This window comes from Euleptes europaea, chromosome 19, assembly GCF_029931775.1.
Source record: "Euleptes europaea isolate rEulEur1 chromosome 19, rEulEur1.hap1, whole genome shotgun sequence".
In the NCBI taxonomy this organism is placed as follows: domain Eukaryota; kingdom Metazoa; phylum Chordata; class Lepidosauria; order Squamata; family Sphaerodactylidae; genus Euleptes; species Euleptes europaea.
In genome coordinates this window covers 22,115,658-22,138,858 of record NC_079330.1, presented here as the reverse complement: position 1 = coordinate 22,138,858, position 23,201 = coordinate 22,115,658, and the positions used below count along the sequence as shown (strand labels likewise).

Below are 23,201 nucleotides of genomic sequence, written 5' to 3'. Positions count from 1 at the left end.
CCTTCCTTCCCAAGGTCTGCTCTTAGCACCTGGTAATCGGAAGTACACGGTCTCTAAAGGTGTTGGCATTGTTCAGCCTCATGTCTTATAGCCACTGGTAGGCCTCTTGTCCATTCCCTTTCACTGGGCCTAGATAAGCTGAGGGCACAGGGTATGTCAGGGCAGCTTGAGATTTCAAGAGGACACAGGCGCTCTCTCCTGGGCCACCTGCCTTTGCCATAATTACTACTGAAAAGGTGAAGCAATTTCTTCCACTGCCACCCAAATTGAAAATCCAATCCATCACCCAGAATGACAAAAACCCATGCCTACCAGATGCCCCCACCCAGAACACACTCAAAGGTTACAGTGCATAGAACTGAAAGCTGCAGTTACCTAATGACAGTAAATTTAATGAACTCTGCTGAATCCAAAATCTTCCTCATGGAACTGATTTCAAGATAGCTGGGAGCTTTGAACGACACGCCGGGGGGCATTCCGTCCACCACCACGCAGCCAGGGTTGACAGTGATTTTTCGGTATGGGACTTTCACCGGGTACCCCATACCAATGGCTTCCCCTAATGAGAAAGAATCGAGAGTTTAGTTTATAGTAGAGCTCCACATTTATATACACTCCATGGGGGGGGAGGGATTTATGTGAACGTGAGCACAGAAGCATGCCAAGAAGACTGCGCGGTTTACTTGACAAGCGGTACAGTGACAGACAAAATTGCCATAAAAAGCAAGACCAAATTCAAGAGAGATACATTTCCGCTAAATCAATCTATTATTTAAGTGGCTCTCAATTGGTGGGCAGTTTTTATCCTTTCGGCACAGAAGTACATGAAGTACATGAGTGTAATCTTGTACAGGTCATTCCGATTTACTCAGGAGCAAGATAACTTTGAATGTAAGGCAATCCCCATTAAAAAAAAAGTTATGAATAAAAGCAAATGACCCCAAATTTAAGATGACCCCGACAAAAAAGAGCAGGCAATAGTATAAATATATTTTTTAATTCTACCACAACTGATATACAGTACAATGATAACCCAGAGAAGAAAAGTTGCCCGCTTTCCCTTTTGTGCATCTCACGCCTCCTCCTCATTTCCAGCACTTTCACTGTCTTTAATTTCTTCATCACTTTTCCTGCCTTCGTTTTCAACTTCTTCAAACTCAAACAAATCATGATCGGGTCCCTTTGTGGAACTGAAAATACAGCATTTCTTAAAAGAACTTAAATGATAAGTTCTGGAATAATTTGATCCCGTGCCGTTTTAATCCACTGACAAAGAAGGGTCATGCTGGGCTTCTTTAGCTTCCTTTTAGGGGTCGGAGCACGATCCCCTCCCAAGAGCCATTCTGTGTACAAAGATGTCAAGTGGCCAACTTTCTGTCTCCGAGGCCGCCAGGTCTGCAAGATGCTTGCAGGCCCCCCTCCCCCAAGCCCCAGGTGGCTGTCTGGAGCACCATTCCCCACTCTCTGGAAGCCCCACTCTCTGGAAGCCCGTGGCTACGGTCAGCTGAGCCACAGGACTCAAGACCCAGCTGCTATGCAGAGGAGGCCAGGCTACAGAGGTGCGGTGTGTGTGTGTGTGTGTGAACACATGAAGCTGCCTTCTACTGAATCAGATCCTGGGTCCATCAAAGTCAGCCTTGTCTACTCTGACTGGCAGCGGCTCTCCAGAGTTTCAGGCAGGGGTCTTTCACATCACCTACTTGCCTAGTCCCTTTAACTGGAGATGCCAGGGATTGAACCTGGGACCTTCTGCATGCCAAGCAGATGCTCTACCACTGAGCCATGGCCCCTTCCCAAAACAAAAAAAAGAAAGGTCTGCACGCAGACACTCACCAGAGCCTTAAGTATTCAGCCAGAGCTTTTAACCTGTTGAGACGCACTGAGCCACCAGCCCCCGGCTGCCAAGGCTTTGGGGGAAAGGGTGGGGAGGGGTGGAGCATGGGGGCACGCTGCTTCCTTGGTGGGAGCACCAAAGATACTCTTAAACCTGGGGTACACATGAAGCTGCCTTGTACTAAATCAGACCATCAGTCCATCAAGGTTAGTACTGTCTACTCTGACCGGCAGCGGCTCTCCAGGGTCTCAGGCAGAGGTCTTTCACATCACCTACTTGCCTAGTCCCTTTAACTGGAGATGCCGGGGATTGAATCTGGGACCTTCTGCCTGCCAAGCAGATGCTCTACCACTGAGCCACAGCCCCTCACCAATGGCCTGGATCCTGGGTGTGGTAGGCCCTCCAACGCCCACTGCAGCCTGCCAGATACCAGCGTTGGAGAAGAACACCCCCCTCCCCGTTTTACAAAGTTCTAAAATGTTTTGAAAGGTCATCTTGCTTTTGAGTCAATACGGCGACGAGCTGGCTTTTCTACGTTAAAGAACAAATTACCAAACTTCCGACTGAAGAGGTCGTTCACTTGCTCTCTCAGCTGTCGGGCCTTCTCCACTTTGGAAGTTCTCTCGTCGTCATCTGTGGGAGAATTTCAAGAAACAATAAGGGTCTGAGGGAGGGGTGATTCCGTTGGCAGCAGAGGCTAATGCCGCAGCAGCCCTACTTTCAAAAGGAAGGGAACATGGCTCAGGTCAGCCTCAGGAGGCTTTTTCAGAGTACGCTCCGCTCGCCAGCGTTGCTTCTCCCACTCCTTGGCACTGATGGTCATGGCTGGTATTCACAGCTCTAGTCTAGGCCAAAGGCTACTGAGGCTCAAGGAGGCGGGTGAAGGCAGAGGAGCCCCCAGCTCACGGCTCTCTCAAGTTCCTTCTCTTGAAGAGAGGGTTGTGGTGAGGATAAAATGGAGAAGAAGAGGAGTTGGGTTTTATACCCCGCTTTTCTCTACCGAAAAGAGTCTCAAAGCGGCTTACGACTGCCTTCCCTTCCCCCCTCACCACAGGCGCCTCGTGAGGTAGGTGGGGCTGACAGAGTCAGCCTGAGAGAACTGTGAGTGGCCCAAGGTCACCCCGCAGGCTTCACGTGGAGGAGTGGGGAATCAAACCCAGTTCAACAGATCAGAGTCCGTTGCTCTTAACCACTATGCCATGCTGGCTCTAAAATGGAAGACAGGAGATGGATATAAGCTGCTTTGGGTATCCAGTAGGGAGACAGGTGGGGTATAAACAAAGTAAACAGATAGCATAAAACTATCACTAAACAAAAGGTTTTCAAATACAACAGAAGTTTTTAATAGAGGCCCAAGATCTTGCCGTGGAATCGTTAAAAATAAAGCATTTGACAGATGAGTTAGAACAGTTGAAAAGTATCCAAGCAATCAAAAATATTAAGCTGGCAAAAAATCTCCTCAGGTAAAAGTTACATCAGCTTCACATACAGTATCCTGTCATCCTTACTCAACCTTTTTAGATAGTAGGTATTATTGTCCCTGTACTACAGATCGTGTGTGTGTGTGTTGGTGTAGGGAGGGGCAGGCTTGAAAGAGGTGAGATTTTGGACCAGGGCCCTCCTGATTCATAGCTCAGTGTCTTAGCTACAACAACCATTAAAAACCCCAAACTGGTAGAGTACCTGGTATTGTCACTTGAATGATGTTAAGATCTTCCACTCCAGCTGCTGTGTTCGCCACCGGGTCAGGCACACTGACTGGGTTTGTCACAGTATTAGATGAACTGGTTCTTCCTTGCAAAAGACAGGAAATCAAAGTGTTGAGTGCAAAACGTCTCAAGAAAAGCCAGATCGATCTCACTTCATACGAGGACTCCCGAAGAGCGGGAAGTATCATGGACAAGTAACGTTCGAACCCAAGATTGTGTGAGGCACCCACAAAAGAGCCACAAAAGAGCCAACTGGAGGTCGTTTTAGAGTGGTGAGGCAGGGCAGCCCTGAAACACGCCTAAAGTTTATAAAGGATTGCGGGTCATTGGCAGCTCCTTCTTCAATCCTGAGCTGCTTGCAAAGACTGGATTTCAGAAGTGCTACAATAAGAGCACGTAGAGTATGTTCACCTCTATACCTAGGTCTAAACTTGCCGCAATCTCTCCCAATGTATTTTGAGTTTCTAACAATCCCACGATACAGATGATTATTTATGTTGGCTAGACTAAATGCCATTCCATCGGGGGAGTTAACCAGTTGTCTAAATAGGGCACTGTCTGGTGTGAGAGTATGTCAATGTGGTTCTGGCCAAACAGACACTCTTCAGCATTCCTTGTTTAGCTGCGAGGGACAGATGGATAAAACCTTTTTATCTGGGAATCTGTTTGTGAATTGGATAATTTGAGGGTTCTTTTAGCAAGGGTGGATTTTAATACTACATTGGCAGTTGCCAAGTTTTTATCTCAGTCAATCAAGATAAAAAATACTAATTTCCTTATTATCTCTATCTATCCATCCATCCATCCAGCGAGCTAACGAGCTAGATAAAAGTAGTCCCCTGTGCAAGTACCAAGTCATTACTGACCCACAGGGTGACATCACATCCTGACGTTTACTAGGCAGACTTTGTTTACGGGGTGGTTTGCCAGTGCCTTCCCCAATCATCTACACTTTACCCCCAGCAGGCTGGGTACTCAATTTACCGACCTTGGAAGGATGGAAGGCTGAGTCAACCTCGAGCCGGCTACCTGAAACCAACTTCTGTCGGGATCGAACTCAGGTTGTGAGCAGAGCATTTGACTGCAGTCCTGAAGCTTACCACAGGGGCTCATTTTCTTTCTTTCTTTCTTTCTTTCTTTCTTTCTTTCTTTCTTTCTTTCTTTCTTTCTTTCTTTCTTTCTCTTTCTTTCTTTCTTTCTATCTATCTATCTATCTATCTATCTATAATTGGCCATATGAACACTATCATTAAAATACATGCCTAAAATCTTGTATAAGTGCCGTCCTGCCCCACCACTCTAAAACGGAGAAGGCACTGCCTCCAAAGAGACACACAGTATGGTCCACAGCCTTTCTGCCTTTTCAGAACACCATGATGACACAGCACCCCAGAAAAAAGGCACCACACAAAACACACCACACACACACACACACACACACAAAACACACCATACACACAAAATGGCAGCTGATTGGTATGTGGTTAGAGAGGGAAAGCAGTACAACAGCAGACTGGCCTCTAATGCTCATCACTTCTTTGCCACTTTAGAACACGAGGAGGAGGAGAAGAAGAGTTGTCTTTTATAGGCCAACTTTCGCTACCACTTAAGGAAGAATCAAACCGGCTTACAATCACCTTCCCTTCCCCTCCCCACAACAGACACCCTGTGAGGTAGGTGGGGCTGAGAGAGTGTGACTAGCCCAAGGTCACCCAGCTGGCTTCATGTGGAGGAGTGGGGAAACAAATCCAGGTCACCAGTTTAGCCTCTGCCGCTCATGTGGAGGAGTGGGGAATCAAACCCGGTTCTCCAGATCAGAGTCCACCACTCTTAACCACTATACCACGCTGGCTCTCCAATATGGTCAGCTCAGCAAAATCCCAAGGTTTGTGTATGTTCTGTGGAAACCCCACAGCAGAACGGCGCGCATGCAAAAGTGTGGAACAATTTGGAAAAATGCACTAGACTGTTAAGAATGGCTTCAGTCTCAAATCATGGCTTTCTTTTCATTCTGCCTAATGCTTTCTCCCTTGGGCCATTTTAGAGAGCTGCCAGGAACTGGTTTGATATCGTTACTGATTACACCATCTTGACGAAGCATTTGGGACCATCTCGGACTTAGCCGCGGCGTGGACACTCACTTTGAGGGCTTGGAATTGCAGTGGCGCTTTCTTTAATTGCTGCCTCGAACATTTCCGGCCTGCAGAGAAACACAAGTGAAGTTTTGACATAAGAATATAAAGAAGAAGTGAAACAATCAAGTAAACACAAGCAATGCAAGGTTACCAGGTCCTTGGACCCAGGAAACTGTGGAATATTTTACAGTGGAATATTTTAAGCAGCTTGGGAGGAGGCACAATTCTTACTGCATCACAACTGCAACAAACCCCTCCTTGCTCCACACTCCACTCGACTTGTTCACCTTCAACACCGCCCGCCCCCAGCACCACCCTAAGGAGACCCAAACCTTGCAGAAACTTCCCCCCACCAAAAAATCCACCACAAAATGCAGGTGAAACTAAGTGCATCTGGTGTAACTTTATCTTAGGCAGATCGTGAGAGGGAGGGCAGGAAGGGTTGCGTCAGTGCTTGGCTCTCATGGCCCTTTCTTACATGCCCGGGGAAATGCCAATCGCCACTTTGAGGTCAGGAAGCAATTTTCCTCTAGGCCAGTTTGGTCAAGGATCCTGGAGGGTTTTGTGGCTTTTTTTTTTTTTTGCCATATTCTGGTCATGGAGCAGGGGGTTACTGGGGGTGTGGGGAGTAGTTATTAATTTCCTGCATTGTGCGGGGGGTGGGGGTTGGACTTGATGATCCTAGAGGTCCCTTCCAACTCTATGATTCCATTCACTACCTGGGAAGGAGCCTGGAAGAACTCTTGAAGCAACAGGAAATTTTGGGGGGAAATAAAGAACTGTCTTAATTAATCAGACTAAAAGTTCCCTTGAAGTCCAGCACTCTGCTTCTTGTAGCGACCATACACGTTTCTGGGAAGTCCACAAGTCAGGCATGAAGCCAGCAGCCCCTTCTCTGTTGTGGTCCCCAGCAACTAATGCTTAGTGGGGGCACTGTTGACATGGAGCTATCCATGGTAGCGGCCACAGATGGGTCTAGCCCCCCTGCATTTGTCAGTTACCACAAGTTGTCTCCTAGCATAAGGAGGACCTCTGTAAGAAAAGGAGGAATTCTTTGCCACCTCATGCTCTGACGAAAACAGGTACAACCTCTTCCCTGCCCTTGGCGGATTACAGAGAGCACTATGAGAACGGTATTAGCAGCTTATGACAATGTGACGCCCACCCGTTTTCTGATTTAACCAGTCAGGCTTGTGAACAAGTGAGAGGGGCAGCCCTTACTTCAATCTCGTGGTCCCTGAAGATCGCTCATTTCCCAGGCCCCCAAACCCTCCCCCTTTTAAAGTCTGCTTTGTCTACTGTTCACTCAGCATCACGGCACTGGGACAAGCGCAAGCCTGTGTTTCGTCTTGGCTATTCTTCTGGCAATACTATTTAAGTCCAGAAATACTACGTGGCTACACTTAAAATAACTACTGTCCGGCTAACTGAAAGCTGTTTCAACAGATTCCTACAGACCGATACCCAGCTGGACTCTCTGAAGTTAATGGTCTTGACAAGGTTCTGCTTTCTGACTGAAGAAAAGCAGCTTAACAAATTAGGCTCCTTTATTTCCGGCTGCAGCCCAGGAAAACTAGAAAAACAAACTAGCGTGGCCACATTTGGTGCTATGTTCTGGAGATCATCCAGTTTAAAGGCATTAATCTTCCCCGTTGAGTTCAAGTGACGATGACCCCCTTTGATCTGAACATGCTGTTCATTGAGCCAAAACTTTTCCCCTGCTCTGAATTGGAGTTATTAATAAAGTACTTATTCATATTATTATTATTATTATGAACACTTGAAATAGGTTTCCCCCTTGATTTCTGGAGGCTGACCATGATACAGGTTTAAAACACATTCTGCTGCTGATGGAAGAATCCAGCTCCTGTCTAGGTTGAATTCTCTATTCATTTAAGCGGTGCAGAGGGGCAGCTCATGGGGTATGCATGCATTTGGCTTACTTTTTAATGATAAATTTTATCTTAGCTTTGTTTCTGAGGATCTTTTCCAATCTCGGAATGCCGAACGTAGACGGGCGCCGGAACGGCACTCCCTCAGGCAGGCCTTCGACGTAGAAATCTTCGGGATAAGATTCAAAGAGTGCAAAAGGGACTTTCACGGGCTCTGTCAGGCCGAGAGCTTCACCTGCAATAGCAACAACAGAAAGTATCTTAAAAACCTTTGAGAGGCTTGTTCAGTTTTGAATCTTCCACACTTCAAACATTTACTAGGACTGAGTCAATTCAATTCAATTTCAATTTATTACAGTCATTGACCAGCAAAGCAGACATTCAAGAAATTAACACTGATTAAAAAAGTAAAATCTAACAATGTATCCGTTTGTCAGATATTCAAAAGAATTAAGATTTGATTAAAAGGTATAGAAATATAATATCTGTACATAAAAACATCAGCTAGAATAAAGTGTTTACAATAAAATTAAATATTCACGTTAATATTACCCATTCAGTTATACATTCCATTTCCCTTATCAGAGTTAGACCAAGTACTTCTAAGCTTAATACCTAGACCTGCATACTTGGTGACTATCGGTTGTGTCACTATTCCTGTTTGAAAGGGGGGAGCTTTTTCAAACCGGCTGAAAGGGAGAAACGCAGCCCGCCCCCTACGCACTTGGGCAAGCTTTCAAGGGGCCACTGGAGTGGGAAATTTTTACCCTTTGACTGCAGTAGCCATTTAGAGGAGACAATCCATACACAAATGTGATCCTCCCTACCAATGCCATTTACTGATGAGAGTTCATTCATTCATTCATTTATACCCTGTCTTTTTCCTCAATGGGGACCCAAAGTGGCTTATATCATTCTCTTCTCCTCCATTTAATAAAATGAACCCCATAAGAATTCAGCTCAGTCCTGCTTAATAACAGAATGCAAGGATCAGAGTTTCACTGGCAAATGAATGTGAAGAAAACCATCAAAATTAAGTCTATGGGTTTACAAAAGCAAAGTTCACTGCACAAAAGTCAACGACCTCTCTGGTCACACCAATCAGTCGCAGAAGATAAAAAGGAAAGCCCACTCTCCTCCTATTAAGGCAAATTTCTATCCATTGTCTTCCTAGCTAGTCAGTACTTCCCTAATACAAAATTATGACGACCCTGAAGGGTTTTTGAGACAGCTCCATGGTTGTCATGGGGGTCACCCAGTCCTGAGCCACACCAGCATGGGTGCTAAATTTTCCGCAGGCCAAAACCTGTGGGAACCTCCACTACCTCTTCCAGCTCATGAAGGGAGAGTTAAACAGTGGGCTGGGCACTAACTCATGGGTCATGTCCCAAACACTGGGTACCAACACAGAAATCAGAGCATGGTATGACAAAAGATCTGGAAAGGACAATAGCTGATACCCCCTGCCTGACCATCAAATCTTGGTTGCTGATTTACTATGTATCCTGGCAGACAGGACCTAAGAGATCCATACCTTCTGCCTCATCCAACCAGGTCTCAGTAATTCATGCCCGGCCAGCCGTTTCTTCCAGGATCAAGTCCTGGAGGATAGCTGACCTCTTGAACTAATCCAACAACAGCACCTTCAGACCTGACAGCTGGCTGGCATGACTACTCAGGCCCTACTGGTTGAGAGAAGGACCAGAATGAAGGATGGGCACGATGTATCGAAGCCTCCTCCTTCCTCCTCCGATCATCTTCCTCTGCCCACAATCAACTGAGCAGCAGTACAAAGTCTTCCCTTGCAAACTCCAAGCCCCAAGAATAGCCCCACCGACCACAATCGAGCAAATGGACCTCTGCTACCCCAAGGGATTCAACTAGCCCAGTCTCCAACCAGCTGGGGCCAGAAATGGTATTCTAGCTGCTTCTTCTGTGTGAAGGGCAGACAAAGAGGTACTGAGGAGGCTCTAGGGCGGTAAGAGCTTCTCTTCAGTCCTCAGATGACCCAAGCCGCCACTGGATTCTATTGCTATTCTTTTGAAATCAAGGCGAGTGTAGTACAGGTTGAGTATCCCTTATTCGGAATGCTTGGGACTAGAAGTGTTCCGTATTTTGGAATCTCTGAATATACATCATGAGACATCTTGGGGATGGGACCCAAGTCTAAACACAAAATTCATTTATGTTTTATACATGTTTTATATATACCTTATACATATAGCCTGAATGTAATTTTGAACAGTGTTTTTAATAATGTTGTGTACATTGAACTGTCAGAAAGCAGCTTGGGGCACTGCTGAGGGCATGCAAGTAACGCCTGCATGTCGGCTCAAAATGTCCATATTTCGGACCTTTCCATATTTTGGATGTCCGGATAAGGAATACTCAACCTGTATGCCATTAAGTGTTACAGAGCAGAGTCTGCCTTTCAAAAGAATACCCACAGAAAACCCCCAGTAACCAAGCCCAAGGAGCATCCATAAAATAGTCCTTTGGACCCTTGGTTTTTGACACCAGTGAGCGGCAAAGGTATATTCTCCCCTGAAGCGCTAAACACGTGTATGTATTAAAGTTGGACATGCTTACCACATTTCTCATTAAAAAGGTTTTCAACTTTTTGCTTCAAGTCAGTAATCTTGGCATTCCAGGCCTCTGCCAAGAAATTAGACAGGATCGATTATTTCTCTTGAACAAGAAAGAACCAACATCTGTTGAGGTGCCAAGTGATGCATTCTTTATAGGTTTATGACTTCCAGAACGTTCAAGACAATGCTATGAAAACAGTGATTGGATAAGTCGGCACCCTGGCACCATCTGACTCTGTTAACTACTAATGGATGAGGGAGATTTTATCTGCAAGGTGCCGAGCAAAATACAAATAAATAAAATGCAAATAATTTAAAATAGTACAAGTACTTGCATTCTTAATGGCCTCAAAAGCGAGACGAGAAAACCAGGAGTCAAACATTTTGTGGGGTACATTTTTGAGCCAACCATATGCTAAATTCTAAAACAGACTGCTTTGTCTTTCCTGTAATGTTAAAAAAAATCCTCCTGGCCACAGTTTTTACTCTTCAATAAAAGCTGCACAATTAGGAACCATTTTATAAATGGGAACAGCTTATATACAACTGATGTACAAGTGATACAAGCCTTATAGACATTCAAGTTATAACAGCATTGCCTCAAGACATGAGGCAACCTAGGAAGGTGTTACACAAAGGAAGTTGCTATAAAGTTCAGTGGAAACAGTTACAGGACGCAGAGCTGAGAAATCTAGGTTCCGTGGACAGCAACATACAAGAAAACCTTTTCAGTGCAGCACAGAAATCATTTAATTCATTTATACCCTACCTTTCTCTCCAGTGGGGACCCAAAGCAGCTTACATCATTCTCCTCTCCTTCATTTTATCCTCCCAACAACCCTATGAGGTAGGTTAGGTTGAGAGAGTGTGACTGGCCCAGGGTCACCTAGAGAGTTTCCATGGCATGAGCGGGGATTCGAACCTGGGTCTTCCAGATGCTAGTCCGACACTCTTAACCGCTACACAACACACTGCCGTATGGGATGCCTTCCCTCATGAGGTTAAGAGCAGTGGTTTGGAGCAGTGGAGTCTGATCTGGAGAACTGGGTTTGATTCCCCACTCCTCCACATGAGCGGCGGAGGCTAATATGGTGAACTGGATTTATTTCCCCGCTCCTACACATGAAGCCAGCTGGGTGACCTTAAGCAAGCCACAGCTCCATTAGAGCTCTCTCAGCCCCACCTACCTCACAGGGTGTCTGTTGTGGGAAGGGGAAGGGAAGGAGATTGTAAGACGGTTTGATTCTCGCTTAAGTGGTAGAGAAAGTCGGCATATAAAAACCAACTCTTCTTCTTCTATAAATAAATGTGGAATTTGCTGCCAGAGGATGTAGTAACGGCCACAGATACAGACAGCTTTAAAAGGGGATTAGAGCGATTCGTGGAGGATAGGTCTATTAGTGCCTACTAGCCATGGTGACTAAAGGGAACCTCCAACGTTCAGAGGCAGTCAACCTCTGAATACCAGCACCAGGAGCTGGGTACCCAAAGGTTGGGTGGAAAAAGACTCAATTATGTATAGAAATATAATTATTTTAAGGTGCTGATATCTATATTAAAAACATTAAACATTATATTAAAAGAAAGCACAAATGGCAAGTCATACAGGTTGATAAACTAAAACCACAATCCAAACGTGTTTCGGCCCCCTAGCCTTCATCAGTGGTCTGATAACATCACTTATAATGAACACCAATACATAACACAGCATGTATAATAGTATTACAGCAAAATAATACCAACCCAGGTATGTATGCAGGGATGTATTCCAATTTGACTCTGCGCCCAATATATCTTATAAAATTTATAAAATTAAAGAGCCCACTGCTGTGGAATATTTTCTGCTTGTTCTTTTCTAGGCTGTATTAGCCTTCCATACAAGGTGTGCATACCAGTATCAACTGTTTATCTGGTTGATACTGGTATGCACACCCAGCTTTGGTTTTAGGTTACTGGTATGGTACCCAGCTTTGGTTTTAGGTTGGGTCTTTCCTTCCCCCTTTTGTTTGTTACCAGTACTAGGAGGCAACAGCAGGGGAAGGCCTTGGCTTCTATGCCCTGTTGTTGGGCCCTCCAGAAGAGCGGCTGGCCACTGTGTGAGAAGATGCTGGACTAGATATAATACTGGTGTGATCCAGTAGGGCTCTTCTTATGTTCTTAAGATTTACCCATTTACTTTTTCATGATTCACTGTCAATATTGTTTCTTGTGTATGAATTTTCTTCTTTCATTCAGATATACAGGTAGATGTTTCCCTTCCTGCTGTCTGTATGTTATTATAAGCAACATTAAATGTAAAAATAAAGGTAAAAATAAAAGCTGGACAAAACACATAAGGCTGACTACTTTTCTAGTGCTGCTACCTCCCCATCTGCTAAGCCATTTGTAATTTTACTGTGATTTATGGTTATAGACTGCACTGGGGGCACTGCATGCCAAAAAGCAGGGGAGATGTGTTTTACTCATTTAAAACACAGCATTCCTGATTCTTAGCTCTCTTAGCCATTATGCTATACAGACAGCCCCCCACCCCAGGCTCACTACTTTGATCAGGACTTACCAAAAGAAAACTCTCTTCCTCTTGGCTTGAAACCAACATTGGATCCATTGGTTTGAGGATTAGTTCTGATTTCAGGGGTTTGCGGCTTGGTAACAAGACCTATGTGAGCACACACAAATACATGCCATATACTTAGCAACTGTAACACCAATTGGATAAAGCTTTACATTTAGATTTCCCAGAACACAGACTGAGAACTTCCAAAATTACTCTGAAAATTCAGTCCTGCAGAGTTCATACTGTTTGAGAGCTACTCTGGACCAAATCTGGAATTATAAGCCGTAAGCAGAAAGCTAATATTAACTAGCAAAATTTGAATATCCAGAAGTCTGGATGGCTATTCTTAAGCACCGTGTTCAGTAGCTAGCGCCATCTCCATCCGCAAAGACACCGAAAACAGGAGGTTAAAAGTCCTTCTCCTCCTCTCAGTCTCACCCTGCTGCCTTTAGAATAGAAGACAGATAATTTTCTCCTTGGCTCTCTGCATTATTATTATTATTATTATTATTTTGCTACTCTTAGCCACTGTGCCACGCTGCATATGAGAGACCACGTGCAGTTCCCAACTCTGTGTTCTCAACAAGAATTCTTCTGGAGAATGCCATACCTTCATCTACAGTAACTTCAATTTCTGGAACCTTGGAGTTGCTTACGGGACTTGCGCTATCTGGGCTCTGGGATCCTGAACAGAAAAATCACTGATTAGCCTTTGCCCCCTCTTTTATACAGATAAAGAGCTGCACTGTCATTAGAAACCATCGGCCACAGAACATCCCTTGCATAAGAAGGAGGCTTGGTTTTTATATGCCAACTTTCTCTACCACTTAAGGAAGAATCAAACCAGCTTACAATTGCCTTCCCCTCCCCACAACAGACACCCTGTGAGGTAGGTGGGGCTGAGGAAGTATGACTAGCCCAAGGTCACCCAGCTGGCTTCATGTGTGCAGGAGTGGGGAAACAAATCCAGCTCACCAGATTAGCCTCCGCCGCTCATGTGGAGGAGTGGGGTATCAAACCTGGTTCTCCAGATCAGAGTCCACCGCTCCAAACCACAACTCTTAGCCACTACACCACACTGGCTCTCACACCACGCTGGCTCTCAGTGTTAATATTTCTTTACAGCACTTATTTAATATTTCCAGCAAATTAGGAGGATAGTGGACTTTTGCCAATGGATGAAAAGGTACGTGGTGGGTGAATCTAAAGGGTTCCAGTTCCAGCACCACACAGATCTCCCCACAAAGACCTCAACCTGACAAAGAGTGAGACTGGGTGGGTTTTATATATGCAAATGATAGCTGTACAACTTTCAGGGTGCCAGTTTGAACTGGGATTCACAATTCTGACGCTTCTCTAAAAGTTGACAGGTTTGAGCATTCAACCTCAGAGGACTGAGCCTCTTACCGACGGCTCTAAAGGGGATTCGAGGCTAGATATTATCTCAAATTAAGTATCCAAAGCAAAACTATAAAGCCGTCAGGTTAATATGAAAACAGCTCAGATTCCCATTTTATTTTTAAGCAGACATTGAGGTTGAGAGTTTAGCTTCCCAAGACAGGGACAAAGTTTGGCCTCTTCCTCTCTCTGCCAGGTCGGCATCATCTTTACACATGTGAAGTATCATTGATTTTGCTTCTACCAGGACAAGGAAAGGGGGGAAACGTTTGTGCAAAATTCCTATAAAGTTTTTTTCCCCAAGGTGACTGCGTATGCCCCTTCCCACACAACAGCAATTCCTCCTAAATCACAGAAGGAAAACCAGGTTTCTGCATGCAGACTTGAGCAAGTTAAATTGTGAATGGAAGAGGAAAGACTTTGGGGACGCCTACAGGATTAAGTGCCCAAAGATCAAGAAAAAATAAACATCCAAGGCCAAAAGTTATACAATCTAAAAGTTATGTCCGCACAAAATATGTATGTATTTATTACAGGCTAAAATCTAGTAACACATATAAGGCCCTGCAAAAGCCTACCAATAGACATAAGCCTACCAATAAACATAAGCCTACCAATAAACATAAGCCTACCAATAAACATAAGCCTACAAACAAACAAAAGCCTACCAATAAAACATAAAATAGACATCAAATCACACAATTAGACTCTGACCATACACGTTTAGCCTGTAATAAATACATACATATTTTGTACGGATGTTACTTTTAGACTGTATAACTTTTGGCCCTGGATGTTTATTTTTTCTTGAACTCTGGGTACTTAATTCTGTTGTTTTAGGGTTAAGTTTTTTTCCGCCTTTGTTGTTGTTGTGACACCTACAGGATTCTAAAAGTATAACTTTTCAAATTGCAAAACTATGTGCAGTACAATATGGTAATTATCATCTGCCTTATTTATGACTTATAAGAGGCACATGTTTGTTTCTTGGTCACTTACCTGAAGTATTCACCTTACTAGCCAACCCAGGAGGCAAGTAAGAAGTGACGAGTTCTGGCCTAAAATCAGACAATTATTAATCAGGTTTGCTTGGTACAATGCATGTATGAAACCACACATCCCATAATAGTTACACGTTTGTTTGGAAACCCAAGCCAAACTGAAGCAGTCCCTATGCAGAAGGGTTCCCATGCACTGCCAAGGGTTTTTCGGAAGCTGAATGAAATGCCCCACCCAATGTGTGTCATGGCATTAAAATGCCAACCCAGGATGGGAAAAAGATGAAGTCCAAGAGAAATCAAAACAGCAGCAAGAGTGATACATGGCAGCAAAATGGAAAGCAGAGAAATACCCAGATTTAGATGAATGGATTAACAAACTAACGGTGTACGTAACTATGGCAAAACTATGGGGATATGATAACCATGTTCAAGTATTTGAGGGGCTGTCATATAGAGGATGGTGCTGAGTTGTTGTCTGTTGACAAGAAGGCCGGACCAGAACCAACGGGTTGAAATTAAATCAAAAGAATTTCCGTCTAGACATTAGGAAGAATTTTCTAACAGAGCGGTTCCTCAGTGAAACAGGCTTCCTCAGGAGGTGGTAAGCTCTCCTTCCATGGAGGTTTTAAAGAAGAGGTTAGATGGCCATCTCTCAGCAATGCTGATTCTGTGACCTTAGGCAGATGATGAGAGGGAGGGCATCTTGGCCATCCTCTGGTCACTAGGGGTGTGGGGGGGGGGGAGGTAGTTGTGAATTTCCTGCATTGTGCAGGGGGTTGGACTAGATGACCCTGGTGGTCCCTTCCAACTCTATGATTCTATGACATCTTTTATACATAACAGATCAATCTCAGAATTTCAGGAAAAACTAATTTTTTTCCAATTAAATAGCTGGAAATTTGGAATAGAACTGAACTAAATTAAGACAGAATGAGAGATTTAGGGAATATTTGTCTAAAAACAAGTAATAAATACATTATTAGTTATGGAAAAATATGTTGAGAACAAAGAGTAATGTAATTTTTGACCCAGAGACAGCGTAGGTGCCACCTTATTCCGTGATAAGGAGGCACCTACATTGGTACGGGGTCACACTGGCCCCTAAGGAGCTTCACCCCCCCCTTCAGGAATGCCTGGAAATGCTTTTTAAAAACAGAAGATAAACACCAGGCTTACTTTTTCACCACAAATTTTATTTTTCCACTTCCTCGGACAATCCTTTCCAGGCGTGGGATTCCAAACCACGTGGGACTTCGAAAGGGGATGCCTTCAGGCAAACCCTCAACATACAGTTGTTCGGGGTTTGACTCAAAGACAGGATAAGGAACCTTCACTGCTTCACTGAGGCCCAAAGCTTGTCCTGGAAAGAAGGCAGCAGACTGGTTAACTCTGGAAGCGACTCAAATGGAACACTGAAATCAAACCCCTGCCTTAAAGGCAAGTGTCCCCAACAGATCCCAGTCCAGCCTTCCTTCGAAAAACTACGTATGCATCAGTTAAGCTCGGGTCTGATTTTTATATTTATTTATCATATTTAAATCATTTATACCCCACCTTTCTCCCCGATGGGGAACCAGAGCAGCTTACGCCATTCTCCTCTCCTCCATTTTGCCCACGGCTTGCCCAAGCCCATCCAAAAAGTATCAGGGTAACTGCAGCCAGCCTCAAAAGTAACATGGATGCAGGGCAATGAGCTTCACGAAGGAAAACGGAGTCAATGCAACGTGAGCACAATCGCCTGAAGGGGACTGTATACTTGGTTTGCACAGCTGGCCAATGAACATAAAACACAGAGCAACTGGTCAAAATATTACCGCAACAGTGAAAATATAGTGTGGCACATTTCTCTTCCTATGTCATTTTTGCAAAGTGGTACCACTTACCTCTAGTAGTTGCTTTGTACAGCTGGCCAATAAACATAAAATACAGAGCACCTGGTCAAAATATTACAGCAACGTTGAAAATGTAGCGTGGCACATTTCTCTTCCTATTTCATTTTCACAAAGTGGTACCATTACCAGTAGCTGCCGTCTACAGATTAAACTCACCAAATTTCAAATTAAATATCTCTTCTACTTGCTTCCTCAGTTTCGTGATTCTGACATTCCAATCTTCTTTGACTGGGATTTAAAAAACACACACACAAATGTAATTTTATGCTTTTAAGAAGTATAATTTTAAATCAGTGAGTATGGCAACTTTAAGTCTATCAATTCAAAGTTAACCTCCTAGTTTCTAAAAAGCTGCAAGTAGAAATGATGTTTTGTTTGTTTTTAACCCGGAGGCAGCATACAAAAGATTTTTTTATACCCTCTGCTCTCTTACACCCTGACCTGGATAGTCCAGGCTATGCCCCATCTCATCAGACCTTGGAAGTTAAGAAGGGTTGGCCCTGATTAGCATTTGGATTGGAGACCACCTAGGTCAAATACCAGGATTGCTATGCATAGGCAGGTAGTGGCAAACCACCTCTGAACGTCTCTTGCCTTGAAAACCATACAGAGTCACCATAAGTCGGCTACGACTTGATGGCCAAAAAGAAAAAAATGTCTTACATTCTTAATCCATCTAAAATTGTATTTTTAGGCTAGGTGCAAACTCTTTCTGTACGCACATTCTAAATAATTTTTAATCATTATCTCAAACAAAAAAGCAAATGGCAAGGCTCCAGAAGTTCATTTTTCATCTCTGCAATTAATCAGTGGGTTGAGTGGGGGTGGAGGAGGAAAAGACTAGAGTCTCCCATATGGTGTGAGGAAGCTATGCTGTTAAATCTTCAACCACGTTAAAAAAGCACATCCTACCAGGCATGTTTGTTCTCGGCTGGGCAACATCTGATGGAGTGATAGTTAGCAGTTCTGGCCTAGAATAAAAAAAACAAAACCAAAAAGCATTAACAAGCAGCAAGCAACTGGCTGCTCTTAAGCCTCAGAGGTCTATAATATTTCTATACTAATGCTGCAATCCTGAAGGGGGGAAGATCCTTAGGATCTGGCATGACCCCGCGCCTTCGTAAGTGCCCATTACACTGTCCCGGGGACAAAAATGCTGGCACCAAGGAGCCGGTCCGGTCCCCACCGCCAACACAGCCACACCAGCAGGGAATTCCCAGAAGGGAAAGCCCATGTCAGCATGGGGGCAGGTAGGGCGTTCCCAGGGCGTTCCTGCTTTTAGGCAGCTTCGTAACCCCTTTCGCCCCAGGAACGCCCCCTCGTGCTGCGGTGCTGCTCCACTATGTTTTTCGGTGACGCAGCCTCGCTGTTTTCAATGGGGCCATTTTCTTTTTATCTTTTAAAAAACTTTTAAAATGTCTTTTCAGCAGCTGAGAAGCCTCTATGGAGGCAGTGTGGCTGCACTGCTCCCAGACGCCGCAGATCTACCACCCCCTTCAGGAATGGGCTGTAAATCATACAACAATGAACACATCTCTCTGTCCTGTACTAAGAGAGTATCTTTGCTCAAAACCAGCTTAACAATGAACAGTTCAAAGACCCAAAGCAGTGAATCTTAAAATGTAATTTCACAAAAATGCAAAACCGGTCTGGACCAACATGGGGATTACAAAAGGCCATTTGTAACACATAGTTAAGAGAGGGATGTATCAGTAGTTACATATTAGTCTGATGATTGCTCTGCAGATGAATTAAACACTCACACACTCATGTGTGCTTATTTCACATATTATAAAACTGTCCCATAATGTGCAATCCAAGGATGATTTTCGAATGAGAAAGAAAATAAAACTAGAGAAACGGTTCTGATCTCAGACGGATTAATTCAAAAGGGAACTGGTCCCTTTTAGCAGAGTTAAATCCTCGAGCAGTCAGAAGTTAACTGCTAGAATTGTGCAGGAGAACATCTACTACACAAACGTAACCTCAAAACACAGAAATACTAAAAGTAATTTAACTTACTTTTTTATTACAAATTTTATCCTGTTGCCCACTTGAAGGATTTTCTCCAACCGAGGAATGCCATACCAGGACGGACTCCGAAATGGAATGTTCTCTGGTAGACCCTCAACGTAAAGGTGAGTGGGGTGCGCCTCGAATTTCTGATAAGGAACTGCTTTCGGTTCAGTGCTCCCCAGTGCCTCAGCTGTTAGGAGATGTAGCCAAATAAGTCCGGATTTATTTTAAGATGGTTCGATTCAGAAAAAATTATCACAACTCCCAGGACAGTTAAAAAAAATCAAAGTCAAAAGGACTTTTTAGACAACAACAGAAATCCTAATATCTAATATCTAAACGTTACAGTTGCATTCACAAATCTATCCCTTGTCCTTTAAAGAGGATGATAACATTTTCTGCAACCAATGATGCTAGAAGGCAATTCAACCAAAGCTGCCATGGCAAGCCATGCCCACTATTAGCCCCCCACAACCCACCTGCAACACAACCAGGAAAGTACAGAGATTTTTACAAACAAGAAACAAAGGCTATCAGAGTGTGACCGGACCAAAGCTACCAAAACACACGGCTGGGCTTCACTTTGGATCCAGAACTCTAATTCTTTACATCCATTCCGACCTCATCTTTTTAACAATAGTTAGTTTCATAGAGGGGCATGTATCATCACAGACACAATCTGCCAGCTCCAAGAGTGGATATCAACTGTAAGAGGGAAAGGTGCGCAGGAGTTTCAGATACCTGATTTGGGTAAATCAGAAATTCAGAAAAATGCAAATGCTGCTTACACAGAGGTGTCAAGGAACTCTGGAAACTCAGGGAGACCCGCACAATGAAAGTGCTCTTGCAAGCAACACCTCAGCATCCAACAAAGAGAGATGAGGACAAAATAATAAATGTTTCACAGCCAAAATGCTTAACCTTTTTAATTCTACCATTTTCAGGTCTCTCCCCTCTTTAAAAAAAGACAAAAGCCATGAAGAGCAGACTCCTCTGCAGAACTGCAACGTTCACAGATAGTCTCTCTCAACTACTTGTGTATACAAGCATAATGCTATCCTCAGGATCTGTAAAAAACCCTTTGAAACATCCTTTCATTTCAACAAGGTTTCCCATTGGGTATCTACCGAAACTGACCCTTCAATCACCCCCACACCCTCCATTTGTCCAACAGCAATGGAATGACAATTCACTGCCGTGACTATTGAGCCAACAAGGTCATTCTTAGTGGTTGGTAACTTGAGAAAAGACCTCACTCGGAACACAGGCCAGTCCCCAACCCCACCACAAAATGCTGCCAAGTGAACTTACCGAACTTTCGGCAGAATAACTGATCTACCATTTTTCGTAGTTTGGTGATTCGAGCATACCACTCTTCTTTTACTAAAAGGAAAAAAAGTTAAAGGGGGAACTTCAGTCAGATGAAATACTTACAATTCCCAGTGCTGCTATTCCATTCACTTTGCAGAACCCCATTTGCTTTGTCATGCTTGGGGTCAAAGACTGCAGAAGGTTAAGTGCCTAAAAATTGCCAGGAAAGCAGCAGGTCGGCGCCCAGGAAGCCTGCCTCCTGGGGAGCCCCCACAAAACTCCAAGCAAGCAGGCTGGCCTGCGCATGCGCAGTACCCATGTGGGACTGCACAGAGGCCACGACAATGAACTACAACTACCTGGGACACTGGAGATATTAAACGAAGCAGATGGTAGCCAGGCAAAGGAGAAACAGCAACAACTGAAGTAGGGCAGCAGAGGAAGGGGGGACATAGAGTAATAAGTGGTTCTGGGGCAGTGTAGCTGCCAAGATGACTACCCAAACTGTCTGTCTGTTTGATACTGGTATGAACTCTTCGAATGTAATGTTAGCCCATTCCAGAAAGGAATATATAGATTGCATTCCTCGGATGTGTGCTTTTACAATTCAAAAACACATTTTAGTAACTATCTCATATCATAGGCACAAGTCCCAAGTGACGATGCTCTCCCCAGCAAGGCAGGAGAAAAACTGGCGATTCCTGCCCAGGAGACAGGAAGTAGATCTTTAGTTCCTGCCTCCCCTAGCAGTGGACGAGAATCACCCAAGCTTCAAGATGCGGGAATGGTTCATTCACTTGGGCTTCCTGAAGTTTCCTCAGCGTTTTGATTCCAAGCTTTAAAGCACAGAGCCAATATGGCACACAGGGATGCCTGCAACATTTTTCATGGATCCTTGTGGACTCCCTCCCCAATATGCAACTCTTACTTCTCGAGCACTATGATTTCACTGAAAGGCCAGTTAAATCTGATTGAACAGAGATCAGAAGCTCGTATATCTAGGCCCACCAAATTCATGCACTCTTACCTCCTGCCACAGGTTTGTCTAATGGGAGATCTTCTCGAGTTGAATTTAGCAGCTCATGCCTGCCACGAGTTAACATAAAAGACATGTTTCAGAAACCAACACACATAATTACGTTCCCCAGTTAAGCTCCCCAACAAGCTCTATTTCAGGGGTTCTCAACAAGGGGGGAATTCCCTCACGGGGGGAATTTTAGGGTTCGGGGGGGGAATTGGGACCACTATCCAGCAAATATGCATATTATCCCCCCACCACCACCAATCTGGGCTTGTGAGGCATGGTCCGGCCCGACCATATCTGGCCCTTGTAACAACTGAGTTCAACACCCCTGGTCTATAGACAAGCAATTCCGCAGGAAAAGATCAGCGTTTACTCATGGTCTAATCAAAGCCAAAACTACTTACTTCTTAATCACAAATCGTATTCGTTCCTTCGCCAGTAGGATCCTTTCGAGGCGAGGGATCCCATAAGTGGAGGGTCTGCGGAAGGGAATTCCTTCTGGTAGCCCTTCCACGTACAAGTCTTCGACATGAGACTGGAAGAGTGGATACGGTATAGACACGGGGCCTTTTGCATTAATAGCTTCAGCTTCCATATAAAGGAGAAAGAGAAACAAACAAAAATAACAACTTTTAAGCAGATCACAAAAAAATTCCTTTCTTTTGCAGAACGCAACGAACAGTAAAAGGGGTCTCCAGTTGCATGTCAGGTTTGTAGCCCTTATGACTGGGGCAATCTAAGAAACCCAAGGGATAGCTGAAAAAGATCGTGCTTTGGCTTAACTCTTTACCACACTCACAACACAAGCAAAATCCATTAGGTAAAGTAAGCACACACAAGAAATATGCTAACTTGCCTAATTTTTACAGGGCACACTATGAAGCTTGGACTGCCACAGATTTTTTAAAATTGCAGAATATAGCCTAATTATTATTAAACTTGAGAGTCTACCCCTCTTTGGAACTCAAGGTTGGAAAACTATCAGATTACAACAACAATAAGTTTATTTATGGTCAAAGACCAGCAACAAATTGATATAACTCTAGACATATATAAATAGTTAAATGGTAGTTATAACACAGATAACTTTAATTAAATTTAATTACCTTCTTCTGTCTTATTAAACATGCTTGTGCACAGAATTTTGCCACCTTAAGGGTGGTCTCATTGGAGCAGTCAGCAAGGAGAAGGTCAGTATAAAAGGAGCTTGTTCTACCTGGGTATTTGGACAATATTGGTCTAATGAGCCTGGATCTAATTTCCTGATAATAACAGCAATCTAATAAGACGTGTTCAATGGTTTCAATCCTGCCTGACTGGCAAGGACAGGTTCGTTGATCATATGGGATACGTGCATATCTTCCTTCAATAAGGGCAGATGGAAGTATGTTGAACCAGGCTAAGGTCAAGGCTCTTCTCAACATTGGAGTTTCCAGCGAGTAAAGGTAATTTAGAGGCACAAAGTTTTTATTACAATCTTTCTTTGCTGGTAATAGGGGGGCCTGTGCTCTGTCAGTTTGAAGCGCAATGTCCCATAGCCTTTGCTTAATTTGTAATTTAGCTCTTTGATAACCTAGTTGTAGTAATGCTTCACTACTATAGCCTAGATGGTACAATTGGGCCTCTATCTCTCTTATACACCTTGAAGGGTGGTTATCTATGAGTATTAGCGAGGTTAATCCAGATGGAGCTAGGTTTAGCTTGAGCCCGAGATTTATGGCTTGGAACCATACGTGTGTTCCTACAGGTACCAGGCCTGCTTCTATCCTAAGCTGGGAATTCGAAATGCAGCTAGGGACTCCAAATAAGGATCTAAGGAATTTAGATTGTATTACTTCAAATTT

General features: G+C 44.0%; 1 protein-coding gene across 1 annotated transcript in view; it reads right to left on the bottom strand.

Annotated features, from left to right (window-relative positions):
• The window catches only part of GTF2I (general transcription factor IIi), a 67,352-nt gene that overhangs the window by 4,563 nt on the left and 39,588 nt on the right, over positions 1–23,201 (bottom strand). The window contains exons 15-30 of the mRNA XM_056865583.1: positions 21,762–21,945; positions 21,361–21,419; positions 20,334–20,405; positions 19,029–19,212; positions 17,919–17,977; positions 17,163–17,234; positions 16,291–16,474; positions 15,113–15,171; positions 13,326–13,400; positions 12,719–12,817; positions 10,160–10,225; positions 7,622–7,805; positions 5,685–5,743; positions 3,518–3,628; positions 2,387–2,467; positions 376–559 (exon numbers count right to left, since the gene is read on the bottom strand). Coding sequence (XP_056721561.1) covers positions 376–559; positions 2,387–2,467; positions 3,518–3,628; positions 5,685–5,743; positions 7,622–7,805; positions 10,160–10,225; positions 12,719–12,817; positions 13,326–13,400; positions 15,113–15,171; positions 16,291–16,474; positions 17,163–17,234; positions 17,919–17,977; positions 19,029–19,212; positions 20,334–20,405; positions 21,361–21,419; positions 21,762–21,945 — 1,732 coding nt within the window. The remainder of the gene's footprint in view (positions 1–375; positions 560–2,386; positions 2,468–3,517; positions 3,629–5,684; positions 5,744–7,621; positions 7,806–10,159; positions 10,226–12,718; positions 12,818–13,325; positions 13,401–15,112; positions 15,172–16,290; positions 16,475–17,162; positions 17,235–17,918; positions 17,978–19,028; positions 19,213–20,333; positions 20,406–21,360; positions 21,420–21,761; positions 21,946–23,201) is intronic.